The sequence below is a fragment of the Jatropha curcas genome, chromosome 1 (assembly GCF_041381405.1).
Source record: "Jatropha curcas cultivar XTBG-Jc1 chromosome 1, XTBG_Jcur_1.0, whole genome shotgun sequence".
NCBI classification, from domain to species: domain Eukaryota; kingdom Viridiplantae; phylum Streptophyta; class Magnoliopsida; order Malpighiales; family Euphorbiaceae; genus Jatropha; species Jatropha curcas.
In genome coordinates, this window is record NC_143151.1 from 29,933,318 (window position 1) to 29,949,827 (window position 16,510).

Consider the following 16,510-nt stretch of genomic DNA (forward strand, 5'->3'; position numbering starts at 1 on the left):
AGCCGTATCTGGTATGTTCAAAAATGAAAATGAAACCATTGTCTCCTTTGTTGGTACTTACAATAACAACAACAAAGCATTCATTTCTAACTAGTTGAGATAGCCGTATCTGGTATGTTCAAAAATGAAAATGAAACCATTTTCTCCTTTGTTGGTACCTATGTATGTTAAAAGTACAAAGCTTGGACAGGGAAACACTAATGAGAAAAATAGCAAAAAATTCATTCCAGAAACAAAGCTGTTCGCTTACCAACAAATCAGTCATCATATTTCATATGAATGTTTTCGGATTTGTTTTCTTTACAAAATTAGCTGTATCATAACCTCAATTAAACATCTATGAAATTTCCTCGGCCACCAAAAAGGGGCACTATGCAGTTTCACAAACTTCGAGCAACCTTCTCATATAAATCGTGAGGCCAATTCCTACTAGTATTGTTAGCAAGAAACTGTGCAATCTGCAAAGGTTGAAAGTAACATCCATCAAGAAGCAATAATAGATATGGCAATATATCATTTGATCATTTGAGAGCCATCATTGCTGCACCAAAAATTATTTGCAACTACAAAATGAATCCACTGACCAAAAAAACCGCAGAACATTGTTATCAAATCAAGTAACAAGTCGTAGAAAGAAACAATGTGTGACTTTAAGTAGGAATGAGGTCTAATATCGGTTATAACCAAATAAAGTAAAAGAACAATGCATCTATTGTTACAAAGGAGAGACAAAGTGAATTTGGAATAATTTTACTTCAAAATTTTGAGACACCAAAGAAACTATAAGCAACGAAATATTTGCAAAAGGACTGCGAACAATAGAATATCTAACAACAAAAACATGGAAAAAGATGGCAGAATTTCCAACATACCTTTGACCTCATGGCACGAAGAGATCCATCAGAATCTGTCACGTTGTCAAGACATGTAAGAGCTACCTTCAGAAGGTCTGGCACACATACTTGAACGTGAAGAGACAAATTCTGAAATGCATCTAAAGTGACATCTGGCACTCGTGGATCCAATGGAAGAAAGGGAAGTTTAGCAACCTCCCTTAAGGCATCAAGATAATGACCCAATCTTGCCAACTTGTGAACAGACAAAATTGCCTCGAGTTGTCTCAACACGGTTTCTTGCTCTACAACATGCTCTCTCTCTTGAAGACTGGATGCCATAGATGAGTAATCTTTAAGGTCAGACAATTTTTACACTTTTTTAAAAAAAAAAAAAAAAAAGAAAAAAAAAAGAAAAGAAAAGAAAATGTATGAGGACTGATAAATTTTTGCAGCTTAAAAGAAAGGGAATTAGATAAAAGTTCAAAACAACATTGAAACTCAAAATCAAATTCAGACTTTACTAATTATGACAAAATCTCACAATTTGAATTGATGACTAAGATGTTAGCCAACACTATCAAGTTAATTCACGAATGCTAACACATAATAATACAAACTTTGAGATTACGTACGAGCTGAGCAAACAAGGTTCAAAGACATTTATCACCATTTCAAAAAAAATTTAGAAATCTCAGAACATCTAACGCTTGCGTTATGCATAAAATGGTAACTGTAAAAGTATGAAACATATTGGGTCTACCTTGCAACATAACATCACAAGCATCAAATTGACTTCAATTACAATAGCTAGGGGTGCTCTCATTCAATTGCAAGTCCACCTTAAATAACAAAGTTTCCAGACATGATCCAAAAGTAAATTGTGAAGGTACGTCTAACATCTTAAAAAGATCATGTAGAACCCCAGGTTCTCACACCCAAAAGATTGTAATTCAAGCAACAGCCTCCAATGCTCATAGAGGCTACATCTTTATATTGAGAAATAAAACAGAGAATTGCTAACGAGGAAAATAATCACTTAACTTTCCTACCATTACAATGCCTAAAGGAAGATTTATAACAGCAAAGAGGTCCTCTTCTAGACATGCTTGGATGACAACTGAACACAAATTTGACCCGTGGGCAGAAATATATACATAATTTCTTTTTTAACTTGTAAGGTTCCTCTTCAAGCATCATGTATGAGCTAGTAATAAATACCAAAAGCGAAAAATAGCCTTTACTCACCTATAATTATCAAGAAAGAGAACACAAAGAATGAAATATTAGCAAATGTCCTACCTGACTTCAGGATAATACTTGTATGTCTCCAAAATCTCATTACCAGAATGAACAAGACCAGCAGTCCGGCTCTCACCATCCAATCTCCCACGTGACAGAGCACAGATTGCTTCAGATAGGCACTTGTTAATTGTATCCAAAGCCATAGAGAATGCTCCAACTCGCTTCTGAATTTCTATGGACTGGGTTTTGATAACAACAAAAGCAAAGCAACAAAAGAAAAAATATCACATAAAACAAAAACAAAATAATAGAAAACAAAGTAACAATTGGAGCGATGCATCAGTAACAAAATGAATATATCTCAATTACCAAAAAGATAAACATAACTCTTTTATGTGGCACAAGAGAGAGAGAGAGAGAGAGAGAGAGAGAGAGAGAAGAATGAAACAAAATATAATGTTGAAAAAGGGAACAGATAAAATACAGTAGATTTTTTTGACAGCATTCCTTAACTATTTGTAGTAGTAGGTGTCATGTGGTTTAAAATGGAAGTGAATTAGAAACGAATGTGAAATGCTCCTACCAAAGTAAAGAATTGCCAAACTTAAGTCAAAGGTAAGAAAAGAAATTTTACTTTATCATAGAGTCCAGCTTCCTGACATTGACGAGCAGCTTCAAGCAGAAATTGTTGTCTTGTTTTGAAGTCATTAAAAAATCGCACCAATTCACCTTCTTCCCCAGCACCACGAGGACCAAGTAAAAGATAAATACCACCATCCCGCAACAAAAGCTCAGTAAGGAGTTGCTTCAGCATCAAACTTCTCTGTCTTTGCTGATCCACATTACCTCTTCCAGACCATGACACCTCTCCACCGCCTATTGCAGCAGCAGCTTGTGCATAATATTCCAATGCCAGAGGGAGATTCCCATGACGTAAATATGCAGAACCATACTGCCTAATTATACTAGAGACTTCTGCACAAGCGTCCATGATACCTAGCTTTTGTCCAGCTCCAGACACTTCAGAAAGAACCCCATGGTCTGCTAGCACAATTGATATGTGGACAGCATCTATATCATATCCCTCGTCACCAACTTCCTTGGACATATGCAAGACAGCTTTTAGCAACTGGATGCTTAAAAGCAACACATAAGGGTAGACCAGAGGGTCCTTCCCATTTTTGGTATAATATGATGGCTCAAATTTATTCAGGTAAGCCTGTAAATCTTCCAAACTGTATGGTGCTGAACCTTCACTGAGGAACACAGATGACGTCCCACCATGAAAGTCTCTTACAGCTGCTAACTTGAACCATAAAAAGTCCTCTATAGTATTGAAAAGTGTTGGTAGATCTCTCAACAGACGGTCAATTTGCCTCCTAGAACCAGATACTATAGAATAGAGTAACAACTTTTTCTTGTCATATGCAGGTCGACCCACCCGATCAACCATTCTTAACATTTTTTCACATTCTTCTGAAGCAGAAGCTGCAATTTCCGGAGGGACAATTCCTCCATTGTTAATCCACTCTGTAAGCTGTCAAAGAAAAGCTTATGACTAACAGATATAAAAGTCTTTTGTATCTTAAGCAGAGAACAACAATTACCAGAGGAGCAAATTGCTGTGAAGCACGGGATGACAGAGCAACATTTCTGGCTTCATCGTAATACCCAGTCCTCAAGCAAAAATAAATCTAAAAATTGCAGAAAATATTTCAGTTTCTCTTTTAACATAAGAAAAGAAAATGTATCAATAAAGAGGAAACCATGGAGAACAAGGGATCCTCAAATATATCTCAATAGAAAACTGCAAACCAGATTATATAAAAAGGGATGCAAATGCAACGCCTTAAGTAACCCGGATAACACTCAAAGAGGCACCCTAAGGCTCTATAAGCTCTGGAAAATAGGATTTGGTATGAACTGCAGTCATTTTTAAAAGCATATGATTAGTTTGGCATGGTATATATTAAAAAAATAATATTCTTTAACAGGAAAACAAACACACACAAAAGGTAGTGATAAATTGTGGTCGATAGATTTTTCAAATAATAATTGATCTAAACTACAGCTTCATAAGCAATTGCAGACTCCAAAGATGCTAAAACTGTATATTATAAGTCCACAGAAAAGGGAGAAAAAGATAGAAGAACACCTAATTCAGGTAAACAATGGAACTAAACAACCCAAACACCCACTCCATATAACTCAATTAATCCCTAAATAGATGCAAGATCTGCTAGCCTTAAAGACTAGTGACTAGAGTCATAAAGTCTCAAAAAGGGAGAACTTCAACATATGCAACCAAAACCAAAAATATGAAGTGCAGGAAACGAGAAAATTCGAGGACAAACGGAGATGCTACTTAAGGCGTATAACAAAAATAAACAAGAAGGCATTCATGTTTAGAAATGATATCTATCTAGTGGATGGTAATTCCATGAACAGATTCAACCATTCAATGAGGTGTCAGTAGCAATATTAAATCGTCTGAACAAGAAGGCATTTTCAGAAATCAATTGAGAAATTATGAATTTCAATAAAATGCATAGCCAAAAACTTGGGAACAGCATCAACAATTCAATTAGTTACAAAATCATGAAGAAAAATTTTAATGAACTTCCTTTACATCTGAACTTATAAATACAAATATGAAGTTATCCATGACCTGCTGCCAAGTAGTATCAACTGGAGGCTGCCTACGTGCATCTCCTGCATCAAAATCTAGAACTCCATAATCCCTCAAACGAATCTGCACCAAAGAATGAAAAGCAGAAATATATTTCAAAATCCGAGAAGAATGAAATAAGTATAGCTTGCAACAGGAACGAAAATGGCACTAGTGTGACAAACCCGAAGAAATGCACGAACTCTTTGTAAATTTCCAACCGCTCCACCAAGGGCAGCCTTGAGATTGAAAAAAAAAACACACATCAGGGTTTTCACATAATCAACAATGGAGCAAGCAACCATGTTTGACCAAAGGAAAAAACAAGTTGCAACAGAAACCAGACAAATATTAGATGGATATGTTAAACCCTTATTTAGTTCTGGAAAAAGTAAAAATACCATAAGGTAGAATAACAGTCAAAGAATTCTTTACCTGTGCTGGATGACTTTGTATAGTATCCATAATATACTTTTCATGTCCCCATTCTAGATGTTGCCTTGCACCAGTCACTAATAACATTTTTTTTGAAAGATTTCGTTGAATGGTTGAATTTTCACCCATCAATGTCTGTAAAATCAGCAAATTCATCAGTGACAAATTATTGGTGCAAGAGAAAGAAGCATAATAAATACAATACAAAGTTTTAAAGTAGACACTATTTGAGAACAAACTAAGCAAACAAGTGAGAAATGCACCTGAACAAGATGCCATATCTTCTGCATGCTAACTGATTTTCCACCAGAAGCTTCAAGACCCAAACTTTCATAAGCACCCTTGAAGGCTGTTCCAGGCTAAAGAAAAAAAGGGCACAGTAATAAATCCTGAATATACAGAAAAACCTTATAACAATGAATTAAAGCATAATTGCCATTGGAGACTTCTTCGCTTTAGATGTGGGGCACAATGCCATAATTAAAATTTTCCTATGAGCTACGAGCTTGTGGGTCACTATCTCCACTAACTCATCTATGAAGTACTTCATTTAGCAACACACAAAAAGAGCCAATAGGTATAGCATAGAACCATAATAGGAGTGAAGAAAATCCTAGTTTGTATGTGGTTAGATATCATGCCCCTTAGATGTGATATACATTCCTATAAGGCAAAATGCCTAAGAATCCCATTGATTGATTTCTGGCCAGCCTAAAGTGATGCCAAGTTATTCATTTATATCCTTGCCTAGTAATTTTCAGTTTAGTTTCACGTTATGCACAGCTTGCTTGGAAATACACCTCCTATCTTATCTTCCTCCGAGATTAATTGAGCTACTTGCGTCGTTCTTAAGTTCAAATAAATCAAAATCTTCTCACCAGTTTTTGATGTTAGATGTGCATCACTTTAGGTGTAAGAGGCGATGAAAAATATCAAACAAAAGCATGCAGTTATGGTCCAGCCCAAGTGGCTGCCAGTTCAACTCTTAAGCATTAACAAGATTATGCCTTTCAATCAACTGTTAACTAGTGAAAATTATTTGTAAATCTTTACAAACCACTTAAAAGGGTAAAGTGTCTCAACACGACACAGAGAGAGATTTTAAAAAAAAAAATAACAACCCTACGTACTTTAAAGTGCAAGCCACGTTCTCTTGCATTGTTCAGGCTCTTTACAACTTCTGCATAGGCTGAAGCTTTTTTCTCCAGGATTGGCTTGTTATCCAAGGGTACTATCTCCATGCCTGAAGGAACAGAAGAAACCTGGGGGCTGGAAGCCATGGATGCCACTGGACCTAAGCGAGTACCTCCAGTTCTTGTATCGACTGCATTAACCTTAGGTAATGTTGAAATGCGGCTCAAGCTTTGAAGAAAATCACGTTTTTCTTTTTGCCAATCTTCCTGCAATAGATTAAGTTCTATCAACTAATCAAGGTTGGAAGTACATTAAATTCTATCAACCAATCCTTAGCTGTGATCAATATAATGAGTTGTTACAGTTTCTGTTAATGCAACAAAACTCTCCTCCCTTTTTATAGGCAAGTGGCAAGCCAGTATTCAAGATGTTTCATAACGTCATAACCTCCAACCCACCCCCTTCCTTCTAAACATTGCACTCCTAATTTTGCATTTGCCACATAGAGAAGCCAAATAATCTGAACTAATTTCATGGGGGGAAAGAAGAGAGAACAAAAAGAAAAAGACAAGAACATGAATATAGAAAGATTGCAAAATCTTGGAGGCAACTACATCTATCTTAAGATACTCCAAAACATAAGAAATTTTCATATTAAGCTCTCAGATGGAATGTGTTGATTATTGATCTTTTCCTTTGGTTGTATGATTAGGAATCTTGTTGCACAAATAAGAGGAAATAGTCTGTTCCATTTGCCACACTATAAAACCAAGTCACATGCATAATATTAAGCAATAACTTTATTCAGTACAACCATCACTTTTTATTTTATTTAACTTTGACATTTTTTCAGCTACTAAACTAATGTTCATTTTAATGAAAAATTTTAAAATAGACTAATTTATCTTGAGGTGATTTATTTTTTTCTTGTAAACTTAAATTTGCGCTTAATCCAATGCTAATTACATCATCTAAATAAGTGCAAGGTATAAATAAACAGGCTGAAAATAATTTAATTACTTCTAAAGGTTACAATTGCTAGAAATAATATCCTTAACATGCATATATACATATAGCATCAACCAAGAATATTAACTATCAACGAAACACCAATATGTATAAAAATAAATAAATCCTACAATCTTGAAGAAATGAAAAGAAAAGAGTACGACAAAAACGATAAAAGATGCATAAGCATATGTGGTGAATGAATATGTGTTGTTTGTTGCACACACACACACACACACAAGAGTACATCTTGTTCTCTTCTTCAAGTAAAAGGGAATATACAAAATGTAATTCCTTAGTAAGAACAATTAAACTCAGAACATCATGGTTTTGCATATGGAGTTACTTTACATGTTGTTCCAAGAACTAACCATAGAATTTCTTCTAAAAGGTAAAGAAGTACAATTGGGAAAAGAAAATCTAGAATGCAATGTGCTGATCTGCAATTTCTTTAGTTAGTTTTACTGAAAGAGCATTGAAAGTTATACTAAATTCCATATGCATGCTCTATTTCTCACCTCCAAAACTTTCATCATGTAATCATTAAAACTTCTCAGATTATCCTTCTGAGCTTCCTGTACGGCTGACACCATTGCCATTTCATGAACCTAAAACACAAAAATTGTACAAAATATAAACATCAGGTTAATAATAAATTACTTTTGTTAAAAAGATAAAAAAAATTAAGAAAGCAAGTTTATCTTATTTATTAGATATAATTTACTTAAAAAGAAAGCAGAGTTGTAAATCAAATGAGAAAACCTTGACAAAACATGCAAAAAGCATTGGAACACCAAAGCCGTTTTTATGTACAATGACGACCTATCTATTAGTAAATGAGTTGCGAAAGAAGGTAGAACATTGCTATTGTTGTTGAAGTTCAGTATAAGAGTTGAAAACAGCAAGATAAGGAAAAGAAAATCAGACATTCTAAAAATTTGAGATGACAATGGAACAGGTATATAAAGCTTAAATAAGCCTTGAAAGCAATAGGAAGCAAAAGATCTCTTGAAGATGACATGTGCATATGTATGTGGACAAGTGTTTATGCTGGTAACTTTTCATGCTGCTCTACGCAAGCCATGCTAGGAGGGCAACAAAATAAGAGCAAGTGAAGATATTGTGATGATCATGGCCATGAAATAAGCAATTATAATATACAAATGAATGGAAATGTAAACAAAGTGGAACAGCCTAAATATACCAAGATAAAAAAATATTCAAGAAAAGCTTTTCCGAAAAGAAGAGCACTTAAAGAAAATAAATTCAAACAGAATAACCATGTGGAAATATCCATTGCAACAGCAAGATTTAAATAATCAAATAAATGAAGAAAATAATAATAAAAAAGTAGTAATTATGATATATCGAAACCATAGTTTAGTTCACAATGTAAAGGCTGAAAATTACCTGCTGCAAATATTCTTCAACACTAGTAGCCTCAGCAGGGAACACATCCTCAAATGTCGTCTTCAAAGAGATAGGAAAAAATAAAGTTAGTAACAAAAAAAATACGATATCGATGATTTGAAGTTTGAACACAAATTTTGTAAGAACAAAGAAACCATTAGGGCAAAAACAATGGGGGCTTGAACCCAACAAACCACTCAGCTAGTTGAGATATCAAATCAAAATTGCTACTGCACATTCTTACTCCTGTAAAATATCCACTATGTACCATGGCCACTTAGGATTAACGGAAACACATTAAAGGGAATCATGCTGTGAAATGTTTGATACAGTTTACAAGCGTGCAGATTATAACTTAAAATGCATCATACAGGATGTAAAATAATTTTTACCTTTAATTCAAAAGACTTAAGATCTCGTGCTAGCTGCTCAGCATTTATTCCTTCACGTGCAAGAAGCCTTTGAATTCACCGAGACAAAAAACAAGCAGAGAGATATACAGGTCATAAACAAGAAACGTAGAAAACCTCCATAGAAATATTTCAATTTTTCTTTTTTATTCATTTTGCTATGGCTCCTTGGAATAATCAGAAAAACAAAGTTAAAAGTAAATTATGCAGATGCCAAAAGAGTTTGGGACAAAATTAGAAAGGCACCTTGTTGCAGCAATAGATTGAGAAGGGGCTTCAGCTCTCAAGGTTTTTGCCTTGAGCTTCTTTGACAATGATTCTAACTGATCTAAGTTCCTCTGAAACATTCACAGATACAAACTCGATAAAAGGAACAGCCAAATCCACTTAGTCAGTGTATATAAAGCAACAAAAAAAAAAAAAAATTTAATTTCTCTGTTATTGGAAAGGAAACAGCCACATCCATTGATGAAAGTTTGTTATCGAAACAAGAATTTCTCTTTCATCTCTTTTCGGATGATAAATAGTGGACCAGTGAAAGAATTAGAATGGAAATTGAAAATTGTCAATTCAATTAACTGTATTCACCAATTCCAAGTAATAAAAGTTACTAAGATACATTTCTAACGTCTATATTTTGACTTATCTCAACAACTTAAAGAACAAATGGTGAACTAAATCCGATTGAAACTATAGGGCGTTTCCTTTGAGTGCCGCGTATCGAATAGAGATGTATATTTCTTCATAATTAATTCTCTTTCTTCCGGTTTCCTAAATTTGTTTGAGGAGAATAAATCAGAACACTAATGAATGGACAAAACTAGTAGTGGAGAATTCAATTCATTTTCGTTTTTTTCTTCTCAAAATTTCCTTCATATATTAGCATAAACCAATCTCAGTTTATAGTTGATGAAAGTTTGTTCTAAGCTCATAAATAACTGTTTGTTGCGCTCTCTTTTCCCTTTTCACTGTATTTTCCCCAGAAAGAAGAGGTAGAGAGTTGCAACTTTCACGGCAATATTTCCAATTTCCATCTCCACTAATGAAAATGTTGATTCGGTATTCCAATTCTTTAATTTTCCTTTTAGTCGCAATGTTAATGACCAAGAAGTAGAAACAAAATTTCATTAATTTGTGAGGCTTGAAATTTTAATTCTACTTCATTTTCTCGGGAAACAAACAGGAAAAAGGAAGAAAGGGAAAGAGAGAATAGTGAAGGACCTGTAAAGGAGGGAACTGAGCAGAAGGAGCAGCTTGTTCCAGAAGCTTAGTGGAAGAGTGAAGCAGATCGGTCCAGCTAGTCATGTCTTGTTCACTCGCCATAACTTTCCGCTCTAACCGCGAAATTGCTATGTATTCTCTCTCTCTCTCTCTCTCTCTCTCTCTCTCTTTTTTCCGTTTCAATTGCGAGAGAGGGAAAGGTTTTAGGGTTTTAGGTTTGAGCGGAAACTCATTCTTCTGTTGAAATATTTGCAGGAGTGCCATAACTTTGGTCACGTGGCACCGTTTGGAGGAGAATTACTGGGATAATTTTTTCTTTTTTTTTTTTTTTTAAATAGCAATCAATTACTGGGATTTTAAAAAATTATTATAGAATAAAAATTATTAACATTGTGAAATAATTATTAATATTTACAATGCAAAATAAGAAATTATTCGGCTTAATTCCACCCGAGATTCCTCAATTATAGATACAATTATAATGTTGTTTCTTAAATTTAATTTAGAATAATAACAAATGGAACAAACCATGCGAAATAAGAACATCAACACCCATAACCACTGTCACCATAAAATCTCAATTTTTCAACACTATCTTGCAATTTCAATCGACGGAGCTAAAAAATGTGATATAAGTTAAATGATAACCAAAAAATATTACAATTCTGACTAACTCACTCATTCAAAGTTGCAATTGTATCATATAGATGTAAAAGAAGGACATAACCAATGGCGCCGAGGATAAGCAGAGTGGTTGCAATGGTGACATCGGTGATGGCAATTATGGATTTCTTCTCTCTGCATTTCTGTTGCATTTCGATTTCAACATAGCTCTCAGCTAAGGGCTTTTTTTTTTCTTGTCTTTTTATCGTCTTCATCTTTTGCTTTTCATTTCGTTTCCGATTGATTTTCTTTCTGCAAATTTTTATTTTACTAGATTGATGGCCTGCTTTTTTAGATTTAGATCTAAATTTTTAAAGATTTAGATATAGGATTTTCGAAATCTGCATAGGATTGCTCATTTGTAAATCTTAATCATCCTCTTGATTTTTTTACTTTCGTTGCTTTTGTAAAACTTAATCTGCATTTTGGTGAATTATTTACTGTAAAGGAAAGAGAAAGTAACGGAGGGAGGAAAGAGATAAAAAATCTCTTGACAAAAAATGGGCAAGAGAGAGAACAAATTATAAGAGAAATTTACATTTTTCAAGACTTAACGTGGCATTAAAAATAATAAAAAAAAGCTGAGTTGGTGTGCCACATCAACTTTTCGGCGTCTTTTCACCGCAAATCAGCCCAAAAGGAATTTTCTCAAATACACAAATTGAAATTAAGAAATTTTACAGTTATAAATTGAATTCGAGTGACAGCACTATAACAGTGCCTATAATTGAGGAACATAGAATGAAATTAAGCCGTAGAAATGTTTATATCAATTCAGCACCTTAAACTCTAATATTGTAGATTTTAGCTTTTCTGATAAAAATTAAATTTAATCATAAATTTGGTATTTAATTTTTTAAAATTTTTCATTTCAGTGTTTCAACAGAAAACGTTTACAATTCAAGTTTCTGAATCAATAAATTATTTATAATCAGGTATTTCTGTCCTACGTGATTTATCGAAAATACAAATAAAATTCATGAATCCCGTTTAATGTTCAAGAAATAGTTGAGTAGAAATATTAAGGTCTTAACACGTTGGATTTCACGTGTAAAACAGATTTACGGTAAAAACTTACGGACAAATCTGCCTTAGACCCTCACCCACCGCTTTCACCGCCTCCAATCCCTTGATTCTTGTTCATCCTATCAAAATAACCTCCATCGAGTCATGACCTAGTCGACGCTCCTCTTGATTCTGGTACTTCCAATCAGTCACCAGCGGTTAACAATGGTGATCCGGCGTCTTCACCTAATCCACCGGTTCATGATTGACTCGGATTGAGGTAGAATTGAGTCAAATTGGTTTCTTTTTGTTATCAAAGTTTCGCCATATGCCATGTTTGTCGATATAAAGAGCCTCATGTTTGTACTTATCAACAGTCCTACCCCTCAAGCTCTTTACTTTGCATTTGAAATCACTCTGAAAGCTTCTTGGTTGTATAAATATATAATTCAGTTTGCATACAAAAATCCACCTGCAAAATTTATTCAAGTCAAAATATAATTCTCCGTAGCAATTAATAAAATTAATAACAATTAACAACTCTCGTTGTAATTTGTAAGTTAATAGCTCAGATGAAGCAAGTAGTCTTAATATCCGCCAATTTCATGGAAACCAATGTCTTAGACCAAAGAGTAAAATATCAAATTGATAAGAAAAGCATCCAAAAAGAATAAAAATGGTAAGCCTGAAAGCAAATACGAGAGCATAAAAGCAAAGATATTGCAAAATGATACGTGATGTAAATTAATCTACTAGCAATATACTTGCATAAACGGATGAGAGAATATAGAGTGGGTATCTGTTCAATGTTGAAACTGCAGAGAACAGAAAAATCGAAAGGCTAATTTGAGATAATGTAGTCATGGCCGTGGGTGACGAAGACAAAAGAAGAAGACAACTTTTGAGTCCGGACAAACAGCTTCAAAGGCTAATTTTTTAATATTTTTAATTAATAAACTTGTTTGACATGTGAAATCCTTGTTTCCTGCTTACCTTATTTTTTTTTAATATTCAGTATGTCTCACAAGTACTATGTGTGTTTCTCGATCCATATAAAACGAAAATAACTGATTGTAAATAATTTATTGATTTAGAAATTTAATTATAAATATTTTCTGTTGAGACACTGAATCAGAAATAAATTTTTTTGAAAAATTCCGACACTAAATTTATAATTATGCTCTAAAAAATAACTAAGATATTATTTTTTACATTTAAAATATATTTCAAAATATAAAACTACTTTTAAAAATAAAAAAAAAAACCAATCACACTGTGGAAGGCAGAGAAAAAGAGAAAACAATAACAAAAACAGATTTCAATTCTCAAGTTTTTAAATTTATGATTTATAAAAATATTTTATATTTTTTGAAAATAGAAGACTTAAATTTTTTTTTTTTGGATAAAAATAGGGTAAACTAATCATATTCAAAATTTATATCCCAAATTAGTCATTTTCAAAAAAGAACCCTAAATTAGTCCAAAAATTAATTTTGAAGTTTGAACCAAATTCAAAATTTATCAATAAACTTCAGGAACCAAATGCAGCTTATTCCACCGAGAAAAAGTTGTAGGTTACAAATTGAGAATTTATCGATTTTGAAGGAGAAGAGCAACTAAGGTGAAAAACTGAACATAATTCAATAGATATCAAAATGCTATTGATTGCTTGGTCTAGCAATTATGGTTAGTTCTCAGCATTTCACAGTGCATGACGCTCTAAAACTATTAATGGAGTTATACAAAGATCTTTAAACTGCAGAAGTTCAGAATTTTGCAACTAGAGGAAGACAGTGAACTAAAAAGAAAGGGAAGCGGGCAAACATGAGAACAGAATTTCTATTTTTACCCCAGAATTCTGTGCTAGCATTTCAGCGGGACAATGATCAAGGGCCATCGCAGCAGAGCCAGAAAATAACATCTCAAATAGAAGAAAATTATTTAATGACTGAAATCAAACTAAATCAGAAGAATTGCATTAATTATACTCTGTAACAAAATCCAAGTCATGGTAACTTCAACTGTGATACATTCCTCATGTAATGTTAGATGAAGAACACTTCATAAGCAAATAACTAGTTTCTCAATGCTAATTCATCTTCTCGATTAAATCATTTATTTCATCCTCGCGATTTCCAGTGTCTCCTCCATCCTTGTATGGTGCTCTCTTTCCCTGCAATCCTTCCTTTGGCTTGCTGAGTGCAAATGGCCCCAAAAAATTAGTTATCTCCTTAAAATGTGGACCCACATTAGTAATTTCATGTACAATGTCTTCCAAACATAGGATACCATACTTCCCTAATGCCTGCCAAGCAACAAAAGTAATAGTGTTACAAGCATTACAAAACTTCAGATAGCAAAGGTTTCAGGAGTACATTTCGCTACCTGCTCAATAATGGTGTTATCTATCAGAGAAACTCTTTGATGGTTTAGCTTCCCACAACCTTTCTTGTATATTAGATCTTTCACATTCTTCAGATTTGGATACCTTGGAAAACAAAGGAGAATCTCGTAACCAATTAATTAATTGATACTAATTACTAAGTTATAAGACAAACAAGAGAGTGTGCAACATTGGAATAATGGTCTCATGAACAATGGCATGATTTCCAGTGTAAGACTAAGATAATTCAGAGGGACTCACAACTTCATCACAATTAGCCACAAAATAATATACAGATTCCAACTATATTGCCACATCATTCCTCCATCCCAATCTATATGTAGATATTATGTTAGGCATATACGGACAGGGGTTTGAGCTTCCTACCCAAATGTAATATATGGCTCCACCTTTTGCAGCATATCAAACACTCCAGCACTTGCCTTCATGAAAACACCATGAAAGACTCTTCTTAATTTTAGGTTGTATAAAATCTTCCTTGTTCTCGGGTGCATATCATTTTTTCTGAAAAAAAAAAAGGATGTATCAGAACCAGAAAAATATACACAAGAAAATAAAATGAACTGAACTGTTGTGCTAAAAGGGAAAATATATGCTACCCCTGTATGCGAACAATGAAGAGAAGCTTTGATTGTGGTGTCCATGATGATGATTTTGCCCTCTTTGCCCTCTGTTTCATTCTGATGAGGTCCAATTCCTAGGTGTGAACAGCAGATTAATAAAAAAAGACCATCAAGTTTCACGCAACCTAGAAACTATGATATGAAATGGACCAGGAAAAGACACCACCATCTCACGAAATAGTTAGTTACTAAGTTAAAAATTTATGATTCAGTCCATGAAAATTACCAAGATTATGAAAGTTTAATCACTATAGGCACAACCCTCCAAGGAGGGGGTATAATTAACTTATCTGCTTTCTTGATGTTACCAACATATAAACAATTTTGTGGTTTTTGTGTGCTCCAAAATGACAATTTAGAGCTATGTCCTGCAAAACATGTTTGCTTCCGACTACACAGAGACAGAAATACACAAATCCTAATACATTCCGTACAACAGTAGATAACCTAATTTAACCATGTAAACACACATACTGGTAACATGATAGAGATATAAAATGAATCTAAGATAAAAAGCAGTCAAAAGTAAATCAGACGACTATTTGTTGACTTAAACTTGAATAATCTCCATATATTAGAAAAGGATTAAGGTTTTAGTTTTTTTCTCTTTTCAATTCATCTACATTAATATTTTTAAGCAATAAATAAATTGCTAAAACGTGATAGCTTTCCTCTAAAATAACCAGAAAAAAAACACTAATTTAAACTAAATTGAGAGCAAACTAAAAGAAACCATTTGAGATTTATAACTTACCTTGTCCCTGAACTCCTTGATAAACTGTTCAGGCCTTTTGATTTCCTCCATCTTCCTCTTCTTCCCTCCATATTTCCCAGACTCCAGCTGCTGCTTCCTTGTTAGTGCTATTGATTCTTCCTTGTGTTTTCTTTTCTTCAATATAACTTCCGACACAAAAGCCAACTGTTTTGACTCCTCTTCCGCCATTATTACTATTATTCTCTCCCTATTCAACCAGTGTCTGCTTTGTCAGTGAAATTTCATAACTAGGATAGATATATATTTGCAACCAAAGAAGGCAGAATCGAAATCTGTATTTCTCAAAAACAAAAAAATTGCAACTTTAACGATCATAGTTATGCATGAGCTGTTTGGTTTCCTATAAAACCAGAAATCTTTCATTTAATATGAATTTTAACACTAAAAATTATAGGCGCGGAAACGAATAGCAAATTGAAGAAGAAGAAGCAATATAATTATTAAAGAGAGTTTATCTGAAAGCTAAGGAGAGTTGTACTTGAGGAAGAAGCTTAGAAGCGGCGACTTGCGAGCTGAACAAGAGAGAGGGTTTCTTTGCCTCTCTCTTTTGTGGCAAAAACCCCAAATTATGGGTTATAAACGGTTACCGCATAAACTACTAACCCTGCCTGAACGACGACGTTTCGCCATTAATTACATTTATGCCATTTAAATTTAAATTTAAACAAAAATAATA

The 16,510-nt window shown here is 33.8% G+C and overlaps 2 protein-coding genes and 1 long non-coding RNA gene across 4 annotated transcripts; all 3 read right to left on the reverse strand.

The window, feature by feature from the left end:
* Positions 1–201: 201 nt before the first annotated feature.
* LOC105630329 (nuclear pore complex protein NUP93A) lies at positions 202–10,601 on the reverse strand. 2 transcript variants are annotated; one of them, XM_012212132.4, is made up of 15 exons: positions 10,365–10,598; positions 9,390–9,481; positions 9,126–9,192; positions 8,734–8,793; positions 7,842–7,931; positions 6,312–6,581; positions 5,445–5,540; positions 5,182–5,316; positions 4,932–4,985; positions 4,747–4,830; positions 3,686–3,772; positions 2,713–3,615; positions 2,136–2,317; positions 873–1,164; positions 202–458 (listed from the first exon to the last, which is right to left on the reverse strand). In XM_012212132.4, exons 1-15 carry the CDS (start codon positions 10,464–10,466, stop codon positions 381–383), a joined length of 2,592 nt encoding a protein of 863 aa, XP_012067522.1. In that variant the 5' UTR covers positions 10,467–10,598; the 3' UTR covers positions 202–380. The 2 variants fall into 2 exon arrangements, with proteins under 2 accessions (XP_012067522.1, XP_037494978.1); XM_037639050.2 differs by lacking the exon at positions 202–458 and having other exon boundaries at positions 1,071–1,210; positions 10,365–10,601.
* A 1,318-nt stretch (positions 10,602–11,919) lies between these two features.
* LOC110009130 (uncharacterized) lies at positions 11,920–13,119 on the reverse strand. Its single transcript, XR_002283982.3, has 2 exons — positions 12,797–13,119; positions 11,920–12,504 (listed from the first exon to the last, which is right to left on the reverse strand). It is a non-coding gene; the product is annotated as an uncharacterized LOC110009130 (long non-coding RNA).
* An 862-nt stretch (positions 13,120–13,981) lies between these two features.
* Positions 13,982–16,444, reverse strand: LOC105630330 (Ribosomal protein L30/L7 family protein). Its single transcript, XM_012212133.4, has 6 exons — positions 16,313–16,444; positions 15,814–16,021; positions 15,036–15,133; positions 14,803–14,940; positions 14,418–14,520; positions 13,982–14,337 (listed from the first exon to the last, which is right to left on the reverse strand). Exons 2-6 carry the CDS (start codon positions 16,000–16,002, stop codon positions 14,122–14,124), a joined length of 744 nt encoding a protein of 247 aa, XP_012067523.1. The 5' UTR covers positions 16,003–16,021; positions 16,313–16,444; the 3' UTR covers positions 13,982–14,121.
* Between the last annotated feature and the right edge of the window lie 66 nt (positions 16,445–16,510).

Excerpts from the sequence above, each read along its gene's own strand:
- LOC105630330 (XM_012212133.4), bottom strand. The coding sequence starts at position 16,002 with ATGGCGGAAGAGGAGTCAAAACAGTTGGCTTTTGTGTCGGAAGTTATA. Across the intron at positions 15,134-15,813 it reads TCAAGGAGTTCAGGGACAAG|GAATTGGACCTCATCAGAAT; the intron begins GTAAGTTATAAA and ends GTTCACACCTAG. Across the intron at positions 14,521-14,802 it reads GAGCCATATATTACATTTGG|GTATCCAAATCTGAAGAATG; the intron begins GTAGGAAGCTCA and ends TTGTTTTCCAAG.
- LOC105630329 (XM_012212132.4), bottom strand. The coding sequence starts at position 10,466 with ATGGCGAGTGAACAAGACATGACTAGCTGGACCGATCTGCTTCACTCT. Across the intron at positions 4,986-5,181 it reads TACAAAGTCATCCAGCACAG|GCTGCCCTTGGTGGAGCGGT; the intron begins GTAAAGAATTCT and ends TTCAATCTCAAG. Across the intron at positions 2,318-2,712 it reads AAGCTGGACTCTATGATAAA|TCCATAGAAATTCAGAAGCG; the intron begins GTAAAATTTCTT and ends ATCAAAACCCAG.